We start from the raw sequence: 17,123 nt of genomic DNA, 5'->3' as shown, positions 1-17,123 counted from the left end.
CTCAGGGTTATTATCATTGACATCCAGAACAGTGATGTGGAACAAGGCACTTGAATTAAGCCCATTCGTTTCAGCATCGACTGCCCATACCTGCCAAAGAAACAAACAAAAACGGAATTTCAGTTGACTGTATTGCCATGTGAACCATCTGATGAAGATACAAAAAAGGGTTTGAGGGAATGAAGTAGAACTGAGCCAAAGCTGCAGAGTCTGTCCCCAAATTTACTGGTAAAACGAATTGAGATGTAGTCTCCCTGTCCAGTTCCATGTCATTCCTTAATGAAAGTATTCCAGGGATATCCACCGTAAACAAAGTACTGGTATGAATAAAGCGTCCCTGAGAAAAGCCAGCCTAAAAACAAAACATAGTTCATTTAAGATTAAAATAATGAATATTTAAGTTTTAAAAATAATTTTATTAATATTAATACCTGACATTTCTATAGGGCTTCTCATTACAGAAGTACAAGTGCTTTGCAAGGTTTAATAACCTCCTCTGATATAGCCAGTAAACTATTTTGAGAAGGTCTTAACTTCCTTGGTTAAGGAAGTTTTATTGCTAGCACCATAGAAAGCAAGATGAAGTTTTTGTGACCCAAACCGTACTTATTCCCAACGATTTCAGAAATCTCCCTTTGCCCATCTACTACTCTGCTTTTTCACAGATTAATAGAGAAAACCATGTCATTTTGATTTATCAGGATGAGATTAATTTGGCACCTACCTCATCTTTGTCTGTAACACTGAATATGTAGATAGGACTACCCTTTTGTAGGTTTTCAAACACAGATATTTCATAAACTGCCTGACTAAATTCTGGTGGGTTATCGTTGACATCTAGTACATGCACAACAACAAGTGTTCTAGTGCTGAGACTTGGCTGCCCTCCATCTGATGCCTCCACTTCTACTTCAAATTGCTGTAGGGTTTCATAATCCAGCTGCTGGTTCAGGCTGAGCTGGCCTGTGGTCAAATTGACAAGAAACACCAGCGAGGAAGTTGGAGGTCGCTGGCTAACAATTCTGTACTTCACGAGAGCATTGGGCCCAGCATCCAAATCGGTAGCAGATACTGTCAGCAGTGCCCTTCCAAGCACTTCATCTTCAGGGATGCTCACTTCATATCTACTTGATGAGAAGACTGGAGGGTTGTCATTCACATCATCAATTATGACTGTCAAATTGATAGCTGTAGACAGCACGGGTTGGCCTTGGTCACTGGCAATCACTGTTAAGTTATAGAAGCCTTGTGTTTCTCTATCCAATTTCTTTTCCAACAAAATTAATCCTGATGTGTCAATGTCGATTTTCCCTTCTCCACCTTTCAGAGTATAAACCACTAATCCATTAAAGCCCTCATCCACATCCGTAGCTGCAACACTGGCAATATTACTTCCAGGGGGCAAGTCCTCCAGAATGGTAATGGTAGTGCTGGTTATACCAAACACAGGACTGTTATCATTGACATCTGTAACTTTGATAAACACTGCAGTATAGTCAGTAGCATTTCCATCCGACAAGGAAATGTTTACTATATAATTATTCTGGGATTCGTAGTCCAGTTTGGTTTTTGTCGAGATTATTCCATTGACATCGATGTCAAATGTAGCCGATTCCGTCAGCACTTGAAATGTAACCGGTATATGAGGATTTAAAGACTCATACTCTACCTGTGTAAGATACAGCAGATTATGCATAAGTGAATTCAAATCAATAAACCACTGTCTAAAAAAGAATAATGGTTTTAAATACCTTTGAACTCAATTTTACTAATTTTATTCATTAAAAGAGTAAGAATCGAGCCACAATGTATGTAAAAATACAGCTGAAGAGGACTGCCTTTTATGGGAACATCACTGATACAGAAATGTAAATACATATAAAAAAAATAATAGACAGCACTTTAACCTTTGGTTCTGCCTTTCTTTGTACAAAAAAAGTGAAAAATACATTAACCCAGAAAGTCAATAAACCGAAACACTGAAAAGCATTATCTTCTCACTGCTTTGGTATTAGACCTCCCATCTGTCTTCAGAACTGCATCTAAGAAGGAGCTATCACAGCGCATTCTGGTGGCCTGTTTGAGCATTTTTTGATCAAAATGAGGAGCAGGTTCTAGAGCCTTATTTGAAAATGCCTTTATGACAATTCTCTGATGGGAAGTCTCCATTTCCTAGCTGTATCATGTTGCAGGGTTTTAGATTTATCACCAACAGATGAGTGAACATTGCCTATCCTAGCCTTTGGGCCACTATAGGCTTTGGAGAACATCCATGACAAAGGGCTAAGCATGAAAGTTTACTTTCCCAAGCAGTTCTGGGGTTTATTTTGTGTGAGGTTTTTTGTTTTGTGTTTTTTTTTTTTTTTTTGTTGTGTTTGGCTTCTTTTAGTTTTTGTTTGTTTAATGTTAAATGGTGGCAGATGCCATCTGAAGATTTGCAATAGAAGGAATAGGCTTCATGGGTGATAGGCTTCATCTGAGGGGTGAGACCAGTATGCAATGTAAGTGAAGCTTGATATGCAGAAAAGAAAACACAACATCTAGTTATCCATAACTCAGGGGGTTCTAGACATTTAGAGCGCATATATTACAGGATTTTCTTAAAACTATCATGTCCTATACAAGTGATAGAATAAAGTTGTTCTTACTCTTGCTACTTCAACAGGACTGACTAGCTCTTCTTCCACAGACACATTATATGTTTTCTGAATAAACTGTGGTCTGGAATCTCCAACTGCAAAGATTTGTACTGGCACTGATGAACTTCTTGGAATCGCCCCACCTGCAAGCAGAAGAAAACAATCTCCCAGCAGATGCACAAAATACCTTCTGCTTAAAAAAAAGGAAATATAAATTTTCACTGGCACTTTTTTTTTTCTTTTAATACTTACTGCTAATATTATGGTACTGCTAAGAGGTCCTAACCAAGATCAGAGTTTCATGTATTGGGTGTTACACTTATGTATGAACCTGAATGCATACAAGAATATTAGCCCAGACAAAGGATGGACTGATGAATCTTTGTTGTAACTGTATTCCCCCAGTATCTACTTTATCCACGCAGCCATAAATTTGAAGACACAGAACTCATATTGAAAAAATCAGGAGAAAACCGGGAGGCTGAAAAACGCTTTGTATGCTCATGCTACCAGGAGCGGGATACCATTCCTTGGTTACATTTATCTCTGTCCTTATTCAGATCATAAATGTTCGCTGAGTTCTCTGTTATTCTTTTGAAAACAAAGAAACCCTCAATAAATATGGCAAAGGAAGTGATGCTTGTGCTGGTCATCCTAAAAATGGCTTTGGCATCTCCATTTTAGTTTTTCATTATCCATATGGATGTGCAAACAACGATCATGTTACTCATCACATTTTACTTTCATTTTACTCTCTGCTCACTGATGACTGAATTATAAATTCCTAGCTTGTGCCTGAATTTCTGCATCCTATGCTGTGCAACACCAGTCAATAGTTAAAGGAAGGTGCAAGATGTATGTTATTTTGCACGTTCTTCCCGTAGCTGTAAAGAAAACTTAGATTTGATATAAGAGCATCAACAGAGATGCAGTAATTACTTTGGATGAATAAGACAGCCTTCTTTTTATCTTCAACAAACAAGAGCAGATAAAAAAATATAGTATTTTTAAAACAAAGCCTGGGAATCTATTTTGACAGCATTCTTTCAAGTAAAAAACAAAACAAAACCAAAACTCATCACCAGGAATAGCTGTGGTGACCTGTACTAGAATCTTGTCTTACCATCAGTAGCTGTTATCCACAAGACAAAGTTCTTAAGCTGGTTGGTTCCTAATGGGATTACTGTTTTTAAACTGATTTGTCCTGTGGATCTATTCAATTCAAAGTATCCATCTTCATTGCCACCAGCAAAGGTAAAGCTTATCTCTCCATTTATACCATCATCTGGATCATCAGCAACAACCTGGAGAAAAAAAAAATTTACTCTAGTTTCATGTGCTGTTACCAAGTAACAAATAATTGCTTATTCTTGTGCAGTTTGCAGAGAAAATCATTGAGGTAGCAGATAATTAGGAATTAGTCTGGGTTTTTTCCTTCTCATTTACCGCAAATAATAGGTCTGGATGATTTTATATATATAAAAATCACCTAAATATAGCTACAGTAAAATTCGGTTATACCTTTAACTGTCTGACTATCTACTTCGTATATGATCCCTGGGTTAAACCTCAGTAAGAATGGTTGCTTTTTGATGGAAACACAACATCATTCTGGCAGCGAGAGTGAAGTCCTGCTCCTGTGAAACTCATGTGGATGGCACCAAATTTGTACCTCAGAAAGCTTGTTTCATAGTAATTCCAGAGTCACCGGAGGTAGATTGTTTAAGAGATTACATCAGGAGCCATTAAATCAGAATATCTGGGTATAAGTTTGGATAGTGACTCCTTATATATCTCAGCTCCTGAAGCATTTTTCATCTTTGTTTCCTGTTTTATTTGGCTAACAGGTTTACTATCTTTCAAAAAGTATATTGCATCTAAAAATTATCAACAATGCTTCAGCATTCAGCAGCCTTTCAAAAATGCTTATGAATATTTTAATTTCTGGACTCTATCAGCATTCAGTTTTCATTAAACACGTTACAACAACTAAATCAAATAACCTTATTTTCTGTCTTATGTTTGTGGAATTCAGGATGGTGCACGGCATCTAAGATCGAGAATAAAAATCCTTTATCATTTGTTCCCTGACCTGGGATATGATTAGAGCATCCAGGACACTGTGATTATGGAATATCAACAGGTGTGAGCTTTGAAGTGAAAGGTGGATTGTTTCTGAACTCAGAGGAGCTAAAAAAAGATCTCCTATTCAAAAGGACCACTACATAAGTTCAAGGAAGGGCTCATGCATACATTCAACTTATTAAAGTGCCATTTTTACTTAGTACTTCTAGTACCTGAAGAATGGACATTCCTGCAGTCATGTTGTTGAAAATATCTTGTTTATATGGCGTGCCTCTAAAGGTTGGGCTGTTGTCATTTTCATCTAGCAACAGTATGTTGATTGCAGAGTGTACCTCATTGTAAAGTGACAAGTGATCTCTAGCAGCGACCTTTAAAAATGATGCAGTAAAATTATTGCTTTGTTCAAATGCATGTTCTTTAAGTAGTAAGAAAGATGAACGACAACTAAAAGCTGAGTAAACTGCATCACTAGTGGTATCTCCCTCCAGACAGTCTGGATTTGATTCTTCAAATAAGCTGCTGATCCATATCAGAGAGACAGCTTCTTGCCAGGACAGAACAGATATCACCTGTTTGCCTCGGGTTGCTTTGGAAAGGAATGGGCTTATTTTTAATACCTGTAGGTGAATAGATGGTATTCTTTCCCTATCCAACAGCGTGGAGTTCCTCACAGACAGGATCCCAGCTTGACTTAGCTGGAAGGGACTGTCAGCTGGATTGAGAATGAATGTCCCCTGGAAGCCTCCCTGCAAACAGTAATCATATGTGTTACTAAATAGGACAATCACTGAGCTAGTCCCTTAGGATGTTTTCTTCTATTTTCCAGGTGGAAAGCATTTAATTTTTTCATTTAACTGAGGTTACATGGAGGAAATATATCATGAAGGTGGAGGCTGAGGGTGACTTGCAGCTTTGTGTCCATTTTGCACTTCTTGCACTTCTGTACTTCCATATTTGGGACCTTATGCAAACCAGAGATGTTTCAGAGAGAGCCAAAATTTATTCTTTGGATGCAGTACTCTAACCCTTAAAGAAGTTAAATTAAGTTTGTTTTGCTTCAGCATATTTAGGAAATCAGAAAAAAAAAAATCTATAGCACTATTCACTATACCTGTATAACACAAATGCATTTTATATTATATTTCAGAAGTACAGTATTTGTAGCAACCATAACAACATTGTCATTTTACCTCATCTTTGTCAATAGCTGTTACGTGAAGAACTTCCATCCCATTTGGTAAATTTTCTAGAATTGAGACATTGTAACTTGATTGCGACAATACTGGCTTATTGTCATTCACATCTTCAATAGTAACCAGCACTACTGCATCAGCTGTTTTGAAAATATTGTCTTGCTGAGTTGCCTAGAAAACAGAATTTGTAACTGTAAATTCCGTACCCTGAAAACAGGGAGCCAGTCCAGCTTACACAAGGACATGACATGACTACATATATTCAATGAATGAAGTTTTCCTTTATTTTGCATTTTAAACGTCAGGATGAAGCCTCGATACCAACTGCCATTTAACATTACTATGAGAAATACTATCAACAGCAACATGGATTCACATATTGTTTTATGAAATTGAGACTCAGTATTAACACACTGAACACTATAACAATCACTACCTGAATGCCCACAACAAGATAAGGACATTCTTCTCTGTCAATTGCCGTCTTTACTTCCAATACTCCAGTGTCTGCATTGATTGAAAAGGTGTTGTTATAGGCCGGGGGGTTCACTGAAAAGCAACAAATTGCAATGGGTTAATGAGAATAACCAGAACAGTAAGTTTGATCTGTCCTTTTTATGACGGTTATCTCCTCAGCCATGGCAAAAATGAACTGATGTTCCAGATAAAAGGCTTTTTCCACCCTCAAACGCACTGTCCTCAAAACAATTCTTAGGAAATTCACTCACACTTCAAGGGGCTCAAATTAAGCATCTCATGAGCTTCTAGCAATTCTGTCAGGAGGAGGAAAAGCTCCCAATGGAATTGATCTCTCTAGATGGTCCTAAATGGAAATCCTTTGATCAAATGGAAGCCTCTAAATTGACTTACAAATTGAATCAGGAATTGTTTTTTGGAGGGAGGTTAAGAACATCTAAACATTTTTAAAATAGTTGGACCCTGCTATTAATTGAGTTGTTAATTGAATAAGTGACTGAAATTAAGCCAATTTAGATTGCGGAGCAGCACTGTAGTGAAGATGTACGCAGTTAAGACATCTGATTGCACACTGTACTTCCTTATCATTCTCTTCAGTAATACAGATGTCATAAATTACTGTGTGAATGTCTGGAAGAAAATAAAGGCACTTACCTAGTTTGATGCTGTAAACTACTTTTTCATTTATACCTGTGTCTCCATCTTTAGCCAGTATCTTCTCTGGGAGAATAGCCAGAGGACCCAACTAGAAAACATATATTAACTTGATTAACTTGAAAAAAATACACATAAAATTGTTTATTAATTTTGATTAAAGAAACAAGACTCATGTATTTAATCACTGGGATCCAGAAGAAATTCTCTCTCTGCCATACATGCTTTACAGAGGAAAATTATGACCAAAATACTTGATGGATACACTGTGCTTGAGAAACACCAGACTTTGAAGCAGTAGTCACTGATGGAATTCATATTAATAATATTGAATATTTCAGTTCCATTCCTCTCCTGGAAAACAATACGCAAGTCTACACTGCAGCTTTATTAAAAACAGTAATTTATTTAAAAGATCAAAAACATTTTAGACAATCTAAAATGATTCCTTTCAGACAAGTAAAGATGAACTTCTAACAAAAGGGATACCAAAGATATAACACCAAAAGCATATGTGTTTGAAATATGAAGATAATGATAAAGAAATAGAGACAATAAAGAAGATAATTAACTATTTTAATTTTAGTGGATTACTCTAGAAATACTATACTGTGATTTTTTTTTTTTTTTGGTCAATACATACAGAAGCCTGAGTTAAACAAATACATTCCACTCAGAAATTTCCACAGTATATAGAAAAAATATATTTCAATATAATATAAACCACAGTTTACCATTCAGATTCTTATTTTGTTTACCTGATTGTAATGAAGTATGAAGGAATTACACTATTTAAAACTGAAACCGGGCAGCTAACTCCATGACTGATGGGGAGTCAACTCCCCTTCCCAGTTTACAGTAAAAGCCCTGTTACAACACCTGTTTAGTTCTTCCTTTTTTCCCCCTTTTCTTTTTTTTTTTCCTCCAAACACAAAAGAGTCTGTTTCTGTAGCAGAAATTTTTATGATTCATATAATATCTGTTTATCTGGTACTTGGAGATCTATGGTTGATAAGCTTACAATTCACCAGTTAGCACAAAAGAAAACAGCCCTCCATCTTAAGTTGCTCAGTGATGAGGAATCATTGAAAGAAAAGCACTGTGGACAGGCATAACTTATTTACATTTGCAGCATTCAGTGAAAAGCTTTTACCTGGTTTTCACTGATTTTTCCATTGTACACTGATTGGCTGAAATAGGGGTTCAATGTATCGTAATCTTTTACATTAATTAGTAACGATGCAGTAGCACTGTTGTTTCCAAATTTTTCCTGCATCCCAAGAGAAGGAAGAAAATAAGAAACATTGTAATGAAAGAGCCATTTCTCAGTGGAAAATACAGCAGAATATTATTTAATGTGCTTTGTAGTGTCTAAGCATTTCTAACCTGAGAACACTCACTCTCTCAGATTTTTCCATATCTAGAAACCCAGTTCTAGGAATAATACAGGTAAAATAGGTAATTATTCTTAGTTATTAATTTTATACCAGGCTGGTGTTACACAATAGCACGTAGAATGTAGTAACAGTACATTTGCTGCAGCTGTACTATTTACTAGATAACGCAATGAATGTGGCAAAATGACTTCTTTTTAGTTTTAAAAGGGATTGAATGCAAATATATATTCAAATCTCAGAAAAGAGACACTAAAATACTGCAGGTGATAAGATGCAGCAAAAATAGGATAGATCTGCCGTAATGAGTAGGTGATTATATGTTAGAATAGTGGAGAATAAATATGTACAACATATATACTTAAACAAATGCACACAGAAGGAAACTTGGGTTGGTATTTCAGGTGAGACTTAACAGCTCGAATATTAAGAATGTGTTACTTTGTCTGCAGTGTAAGCCAAGATGCAGACACAACTTTTACCTTGGGAACTCCCTAAGTTGTAAATACGTAGAAACTGGGATGTTTTAACAAAGGAAGTACCACTGTAGAACTATTGTGGTTCTCATTCTTCTTTTAATTTATATCATACCTTTGCTTGGACTGTTAAATTGAAAAGGTTGATTTTGTTGTAATCCAATGTTTTATTCACCATGATGTTTCCATCTCCTTCCCTTATATAAAAGTAATCAGAGTTTGGACCCTATTAAATGAATATATCACATATTTTACATTATTAACAATGAAATACATTTTCTTTTCTCTTATCACTTTTATTATTGGACTATTCTCCAAAAAGGACCAGGAACCGCTCAACCACCACCACTGGAAAGGAACGTTCTGATCCTCTTCAACACATACTATTGCCTCTCCCATCAGTGCCATTAGACTTTCTATCTGACTTATTCCATAGTCAATAACTAAAGCGGGTCAGATGAACAGCATCAGCTTCCCTTCACCAGCTACAAAAGGAGCAGAGACAGCAAGCTCAGATGTAAAGAGCTCCACTGCAGATATCTCAAGTTGAAATACTCTTCCTTCAGGTGTCTTACATATACACCTCAGCAGGACTGGAGATCAACAGCAAATCAAATATGAACTTTAAAAAGAGGGGAAACTGTTTCACTCCTGCCTCTCAAAAGGACGACTGAGTTCCTTCGCTGTAGCTGAAGAGTGCCACATTTCACAAAGGTTAAGAAACAAGATTCAGGGCTCACTGCATTCTGGGCTGATCCTGTGGTATAAATTCTAATTTTAAATGGTCTGTCTGATGCTAGCATTTTGCAGATTTGTAATAGTAACTGCACAGTGCAAGATAGCATAGTCGGATCAGGACCCAGGCTGTATTTCGTATGAAAGGTAGACCAGTGTTCACAGTCTCTGACAAACAAAGGGGCACTCACCCGAAGACTGTAAGTAATGAGGCTCAAAATAGGTGAAAAATCTTTATCCACAGCTTCTACTTTTATAACCGTGAAATTTATTGCAGATACCTAGAGGAAATAAGGATCATCAAATACTCAGTCACAAGCCCCTTTTGTTATCCCTCCTAACTTCTGGCGGGAAAGCTGTGCCACCTTCCTTGCATATGCAAATTACTTGTGAGTTTTACGTTTTAGGTTGGTCAGCTGAATATTTTTTCTTTGCCCCATGCCTCCAGCTGTACATGCAGCCCAGCCATTTCCACAACCACGCAAAGGTGTAGAAAAATCGCATAAAAGTGCATGTGATGGTCTAATACGAGTGTGGTCTCATTAGAACCTCAGATGTTTTGGCCCCAGAAAGTAATTTAAAAATATCACAAGAAAAAATATTAACATTTGCCATAACCCACCTCTGATACTGAAGTGCTATAGTGATCTTGCCCAAACTGTGGTGAATTGTCATTTACATCTTCTAAAAGTAAGTCCCGTGTATTCTCTATCTCAATCTTCATAATGGAAGCAAAAGACACGTTAGAAATAACAGCAGTGAGGTAGCAGCATACTGCTAAGATTTAATTTTGCCATATGAAATGAGATCTCCAGAGACACCCCTTCAGTTCTAAAAACTGAAATTAAAGCATTAGGCTACCATTTCTAATAATGGAGTAGAAAGTTTGTGAAAATATTTTAAAATTAACTTTTTAAAATTTACCTTAGGTTTTCTCTGAACATAAACGCTCACTCCAATTGGCACATTTAAACAAATATATCTTCTACAAGGTACTCAACCACCACATCATATCTTTAAATGAAATAGTATTTCAGAAAATAATAATTTGCATTAAACTTAGACAAAAAAAATACAGTTGATAAAATATGTCTTTTACTTACCGCTCCAGACCTTTGGCAAACAACAGCATAAAAGAGATGGTTATTCTAAAAATTAAGAAACAAGCAAATAAATAATATTATCTATTATGAACTCTTAATATGTTTGTCAGAGAATTTTTTTGTCAAAATTATACAAAACAACTTCTGGTACTTGAATCCTCAGGTGTGCCATGCTGAGTCAACAGTCAGTTGTTCATCTGATTCAGTTACAGAAGCATACTTCAGCATGTTACACCAAAGCACACTGCTTATAATATATAGCAAAGTCATTACAGATTATTAATTGTAAAGTTTATTTGGCTGCCATTCATCTACTGTCGATATCTACCCACCAAGATCCTACCATCCATGTAGTTCTCCCCAATAGAAAATTGACAGAGAATGGAACAATACATGTAAGAAACATAAGTTTTTTAAGCCATTTGGAAAATATCCAAATGAGAAATGCGAATGTAAAAGTTGTAAATACATTTTAATCAATTAGAAGTCTTGGCTGTAACAGTGGTTTTTAAAATATGCATGGATCAATTCTGTCAAGTACAGTGCTGCTCTGAAATAGTACCTGTATAGTAAATAGCCTCCACTTACTCCGTAGAAACGACACCATTTTCATATTCAGCGACTACATCAGCCAGGAAAAACACTACTATTCATAGGTTCCTGGTAGTCCTACAGAGCAAGGATGCCTAGGAGGCAGGACCTATTGTGCATCAACCAACTGAGGCCAGTGGATCTATTCATGTGTCAAGTTAAGCACTTGTATAAATATTCATACAATTAAGGATTGCCTTGTATTAAATTACATCTGATCAATCTCACTTTGATAAAATAATTCATGTTACTGTGAGGTGAGCTTTAAGAAAAGTGGCACCTATCATAACTGCATATTTACAACTGTAATTACAAGTCACAATACATGAGTAGGAAAGAACCTGTCTGACTGTCACATCCCAGAGAAGTTTAAAATTACAGGAAACTGAAGACATTTAGCAGATATTACTGAGAGGTAGATACTGAAGTCTATGCTGCTCTTTCACTTCTTTGGAATACCAACCGGTACCGTGAGGGAATGAACAATTAAAATTTATGTCTTAGTGCTCCTTTTTTTTTTTTCCCCACCTGTCAATAAAACCTTTATATCTAGGTTTTACATGCAGTGAAAGGAATACCTCAATAAAATCAACATCCAGTGGCTTACGAGTCCTCACTGTTGCATTAGGAGATCCAGAACTATGTACTAGCTCCACATATGGTAAGTGTTCGGGGAACAGGTATTCTTTTAATTTTAAGTTCACATTGGGTGGGATATTTGTAATCCATTCTATATCACCTGTAAAAGAAGGCAAAATAAATTAAATTACTTTATGGAAAAGAAATCTATAGGGTGATTTCACATGTATTGACAACTAGATTACTGGTTATCTTTTGGTTACCTTTTATATTATTTTAGCATTTTGAGCAAAGCAGTGAGATCTGTTAAACACCCCTCAAGAACAGTGCACGAGTGTATTGATATGTTAAAAACCACACAAACCCACATTTTCCAATATATTCACACTCTGTAATAATATGTCCAGAATTAAAGAGCTTGGCATAATTTACACCTAAATTACCACCATTTTCTAGAAATAACTTTATGCTGCAAAACTTTTTCACGTTTAGTGTGAAAATGTAATAAAAGTCAGGGAATGTAATCAAAATCAGCGTGAGGCTGATTTTGGGCACATGGGAGGAGATTCAGTATTTTCCAAACACAAGGGCATTTCATATCTCTTAGTTAAATCTATCAAGCTGGTAGAATCCAATGTGAATCTGGATTCAGGCTTATGGCTGCTTAAATTTTGATTTTGGCACAGAACAGTAAGTGTGTGGCCCCTCCTTTAATCTGTCCCTGTATGTACAGAATACTGAAACACAAAACAATGCAACCTTTGAATCAATTTGAACGTGATTTTCTACAACCATACATTTAAGAACTATTGTCTTGAAAATATCAAAACTTGTTATTTGTAAATATCACAATTCATACTAGACTATCATTTCAACCAGATCTGTGTTTGTGAGGTATCCTTTTAAACCATCCAGTGTGTGCTATTGGGAATTTTATTGAATAGATCAAATTTACCTTACTCATATTATCAAGATATTTGTGTTTAGGAAATAATACTTATTTTGGTGTGGAACACATTATCTGGATTGCAAACCCATAATCCCCTCTCCCCTCCAAAATCTTTCCTGAACATCCCAAATACTCTCCATGATCTTCATGAAACTTGCTAGCTGTGTTTCTTTCTTACTCCATTGTTTTTGTTCTCCATTATTACTAATTTAGGCTAGTTAGGCTGTAACAGGCCCATCTCTAATCTCCACATGTAGGCTCTTGGTCTTGGTCTCTAAGGGCATAAAGGAAAGGAACCTTGTCTTCTTCCAACAGCAGGGAGTGTCTGGAATGCTGTCTGCGACCAGCCCAAAGATACTGGACTGTAATTGGGTGTAAGGAGAAAGTCCAGTCAGATGGCAGTAAGCACGGAACAACTGAGCTGAGTCCCAGGGGCACGGTGTTGTGTGGTATCACACTATTTAGTGTGCAGTATTGAAACTGTGGGAATAAAACTTTCTAGGAGAACAAAATCTATCTCCATCCATCTAACCCTCCATCCAGAGCTGGATATATTCAGATAAGAAATATCAAGCAGCTGCCTAGGTAACAGTATTCTGTCCAGCAGAGAGAGCCTAACAAAGAGGAACTGCTTAGAAAAATTGAAGCTGGTTGTCCCTCTTGCTTATTCATTACAGATATGTCAGCAGGTACACTCATACATATGATGCACACAAAGGGCTGGACTTCCTGTAGTTGCTTAAAAATTAAATGAAGGGGAATCAGAGTGAAAGGTGATTCTTTTCCTTTCTGTCTCCATGCAAGAGTCAGACACAGCAGCTACACCCTTACAGCTTTGAAAGAATTGTTTCAACAATGGCTGGAAAAAAATGCTGCTCTGTTTCATACCTGTTTTCTGTATCTTGCTGAAAGCCAGAAGCAATGAAGATTGCCTGTGGACAGTCAGCATGGGCCTGTTGCATGCTTCCATGAGATCCTAAGGGTTATGACATATCCTGAAGGGAATGTTTTCACCATAACCTAACGCTTTGCCCTGTGAGATTGCTGTATATCCTTTAGGCAAGTCAAATCCTGACTGCGGGGCTGCCTTTAACAGACAGCGTAGCCACAGACAACAGCCCTACCCTTTGGCTAACAGCAGTAACCTCTCTGGTTAGTGGTGGGAGGAAGGGAGGATGGACTTATCTTCTGTATTGTATTTGCAATGTAAATACCAAAAAAAAAAAAGTACTGTCTATACTGTCTGCACTGTGCTCTCTTACAGTCACTGTACTTCCCCCAGCGTGGGATTTTGTCTCCAGGGCACAGTCATACTTTGCCAGCTAAGCTAAGGAAGCATAGAAAATGTGGGGATAAATTAATGTTAACCCCATTGGGTTGCACAAATTAATTAATCATCAGAATAACTCAGAGTGTGTTATACTTAACAAAGAAAACTAGAATAGAAAATGCCAATACATCGAGCAGCTAGCATTGATCCTGTAATTCCATGTAATGCAAGCCTGCTTGTTCCTCTGCACCACATCTGCTATCCCTACTGCCCCAACAAAACAGAAAACTGGCTTTCAGAGAGGCTCTGGTCTGAAGCAGAGCTGAGCTCCGGAAGCAGAACAGGGCTGTAGCGGCAGTGTTTCCTTCTGATGTAAGAGGGAAGGAAGAAACTAGCTGTCGTGGGCTGACTGAACAAGGTGAATTGTAAACATCCATTTTTCTGTACTTGTTTCCTTTCCCTTTGCCTGCTCTGTCTATTCAGACAGTGAGGTCCTTGGATCAGGGAATTTTGGTTTTTATATTTATTTATCCTACTAAGCAGCATGCCATATAGGCAGGTGCTGCATCCAGCCACAAAGACTATTGTAAATCAATTAATAATACAGATTAATTATAAAATATGCTGACTACATGAAGCATTGAAGTACTATGCACATTAGGGAGCAAATTAAATAATTCTAAGACAGAATCATGATTTTACCTGTGTAATTATCCAAAAAGCCTGGCAGCACAAGTAGGCTGGGAGTTACGTCACAATTTATACTTGTGGTTTCTAAAAAGAAAAGGAAAAGTCATGTACAAACAACCCAGAGGGACTATTTCCAAAAATAGCACAAAGTAAAAAAGCAGATGCACACACTAGTTCAAATTAAGCTGAAAGACATCTATCATGGTGGCACCCTGACATCATTTTCAGGATTTAAACCATTACAACATTACATGGAGTAGGTAAACATTGCTGCCTTGGACCCAACCTACCCTTGTGCTAAAAAACTCTACAATGAAGGACTTCACAATTTAAAAAGCAGCTATCAAAAAATGATGTGAAAATATCCAGCTACAGAATCGTCCTTCCTTTGTACCCTGACCAGACTAAAACTTGGGCTTTGTTGCCTGACAATAATCAAACACTGTTTGTTAATTTCCTGCTGAAACATTTGTGGAAATCATAACTGAAACTACTTTTGTACCCTGACCTTGCAGATGTTTTCTACTCCCCCAAAAAACCCACAAAGATATTCACCACTGAAATGTTAGCAAGAATCCAAGATCTTAGGTAAAGGCACACTGACAGGTTTACCTGAAATTTATTCTCCTTAAACTTTTATAGAAGTTGGCACTTTCAAAGTCTAGTTTTTTCCTGAAGTGGCTTTCATAAGTGGTTTATTGTACCTCAGTGACCTCTCTCTAGACTTTCTCTGTGTGATAAAAAGTGACAGACTTTTTTTTGAGATCTGCAAACTATACACACAGAAATCCACCAGATTTTTTGCTCCTTCCCTGACCAGAACTACTCAGCAAAGCTGCCATAGTGCAATCTATGCTCTTACCAATACCCATGCAGCTTTTGTGGTCTTATGTGGGTTTGCCCCAATGCTAAGTGTGTCCTCAACTCTACTCCTTGCCATCCTTACTGTATATTCAAAGGGATGATTGGTAAAAGAAGCAGTGGGCTATTTTTGCCTGCTATGCAGATGCCTGTATATTTGCACCACTCTACAGGATCTTGCTTATAAGTGAGCAGTGGTCAGATTTCTACACAAGTAACTGAACAAACCCTGAGAGAATACTTCTACATCAGCAGCTGCTGGTTATGGGTTTAATTCACTGCCTCCATCTCTGAGTATTCAAAAGCCTACTTTGGAAAGTAGGGCTCTGGAGTACTGAAAAAGATCAAAAAACTGAAAGCTTGGAAGTGGTTGGAATCTTACATCACAGCTGAATAAAGGAAATTCAATAACTCAATGAAAACTCTTGTTGCTTTTTTCCCCAAAGAAAAAAAATCCCTCAGCCATTCCTGGTGATCTTCTGGAGCTATCAGAAACAACAGAAAGACGCTTGAGCATTTTCACTGTTGTGAAGATTCTCTAAGAAGGCTGAAGGACCAAAATTATATTAAGACCTCAAAGTTTAGGCACACAGACAGTTTCTACGCCCAGATTCAGCTAATGGATGGTACAGTTTTAACTTTCTAGACCTCTCTTCAGTACACCAGAGAGAACTTTTAATGGTGCTCTTACCACTACAACAAATACTGAATGTAAAAATGGTAACTTTTTCAATCTAATTTAGCAGAATAACAGCAGCAAGGAATTCAACTGATCCCAACTCCACAACTATACATCCTCAGACTCAGCTTCAGCCTAGGTATTTTATTTCATGTCCGCTGCAGATATAAAATAACCAAACCCAAAAAAGCTCAAAAAGGGCTTACAAAACCCCACTATATATACAAGAGCAGTGGTTCTCCACTTGTGATCACTGAGCCCCTGGAAGTCCACAGACCACTTCCAAGGGCACCAAGATTGTGTGTTTAGATGTGGTTATTTTATCAGTAAACAGATCAATGTAATTTAAACTCCTAGGATTGTGATTTATATGAACAGAATAAATTTAATTTTGTTCAATTTCAGTAAAAGCAGGAATGGCCTCACAAGCATTTATATAAATAACGCTACTTACTTTGTGCATCGAGAGAGATGAACATAACCCAGTCGATCAAAGCAAAAACCAGGAATCTAGAAAGCGCCATGAGCGCTGCAGAAAGAATATCCTACTGAAGGCAGAAACAAACGGTATTTTCTTATATACAATATTTGTAAAGAATCATTTGGTCTGCCATATCATAACTTAGTTATTGTCTTGACAAATGCTTCAGTGGGAACAAGGCAAAAGACTGGAATAAGCCTTTGAGAGCAATCCACAAACTATATGACATGCTTATCATTTTCAGCTGGTGAGATCAAAGTCCCTTTT

General features: G+C 37.1%; 1 protein-coding gene across 1 annotated transcript; it reads right to left on the bottom strand.

Moving 5' to 3' along the window:
• Positions 1 to 53: 53 nt before the first annotated feature.
• On the bottom strand, positions 54 to 16,899 carry LOC142055615 (cadherin EGF LAG seven-pass G-type receptor 2-like). The gene is made up of 16 exons (XM_075089737.1): positions 16,830 to 16,899; positions 14,848 to 14,919; positions 11,926 to 12,086; positions 10,276 to 10,371; positions 9,845 to 9,934; positions 9,034 to 9,144; positions 8,202 to 8,318; positions 7,049 to 7,139; positions 6,354 to 6,466; positions 5,915 to 6,088; positions 5,342 to 5,470; positions 4,937 to 5,092; positions 3,763 to 3,943; positions 2,649 to 2,782; positions 725 to 1,669; positions 54 to 352 (listed from the first exon to the last, which is right to left on the bottom strand). Exons 1-16 carry the CDS (start codon positions 16,897 to 16,899, stop codon positions 71 to 73), a joined length of 2,922 nt encoding a protein of 973 aa, XP_074945838.1. The 3' UTR covers positions 54 to 70.
• Positions 16,900 to 17,123: the final 224 nt, after the last annotated feature.

The sequence above is a fragment of the Phalacrocorax aristotelis genome, chromosome 3, assembly GCF_949628215.1.
Source record: "Phalacrocorax aristotelis chromosome 3, bGulAri2.1, whole genome shotgun sequence".
Lineage (NCBI taxonomy): Eukaryota > Metazoa > Chordata > Aves > Suliformes > Phalacrocoracidae > Phalacrocorax > Phalacrocorax aristotelis.
The sequence above is the reverse complement of the archived record's forward strand: the minus strand, read 5'-3'. Positions and strand labels throughout refer to the sequence as shown.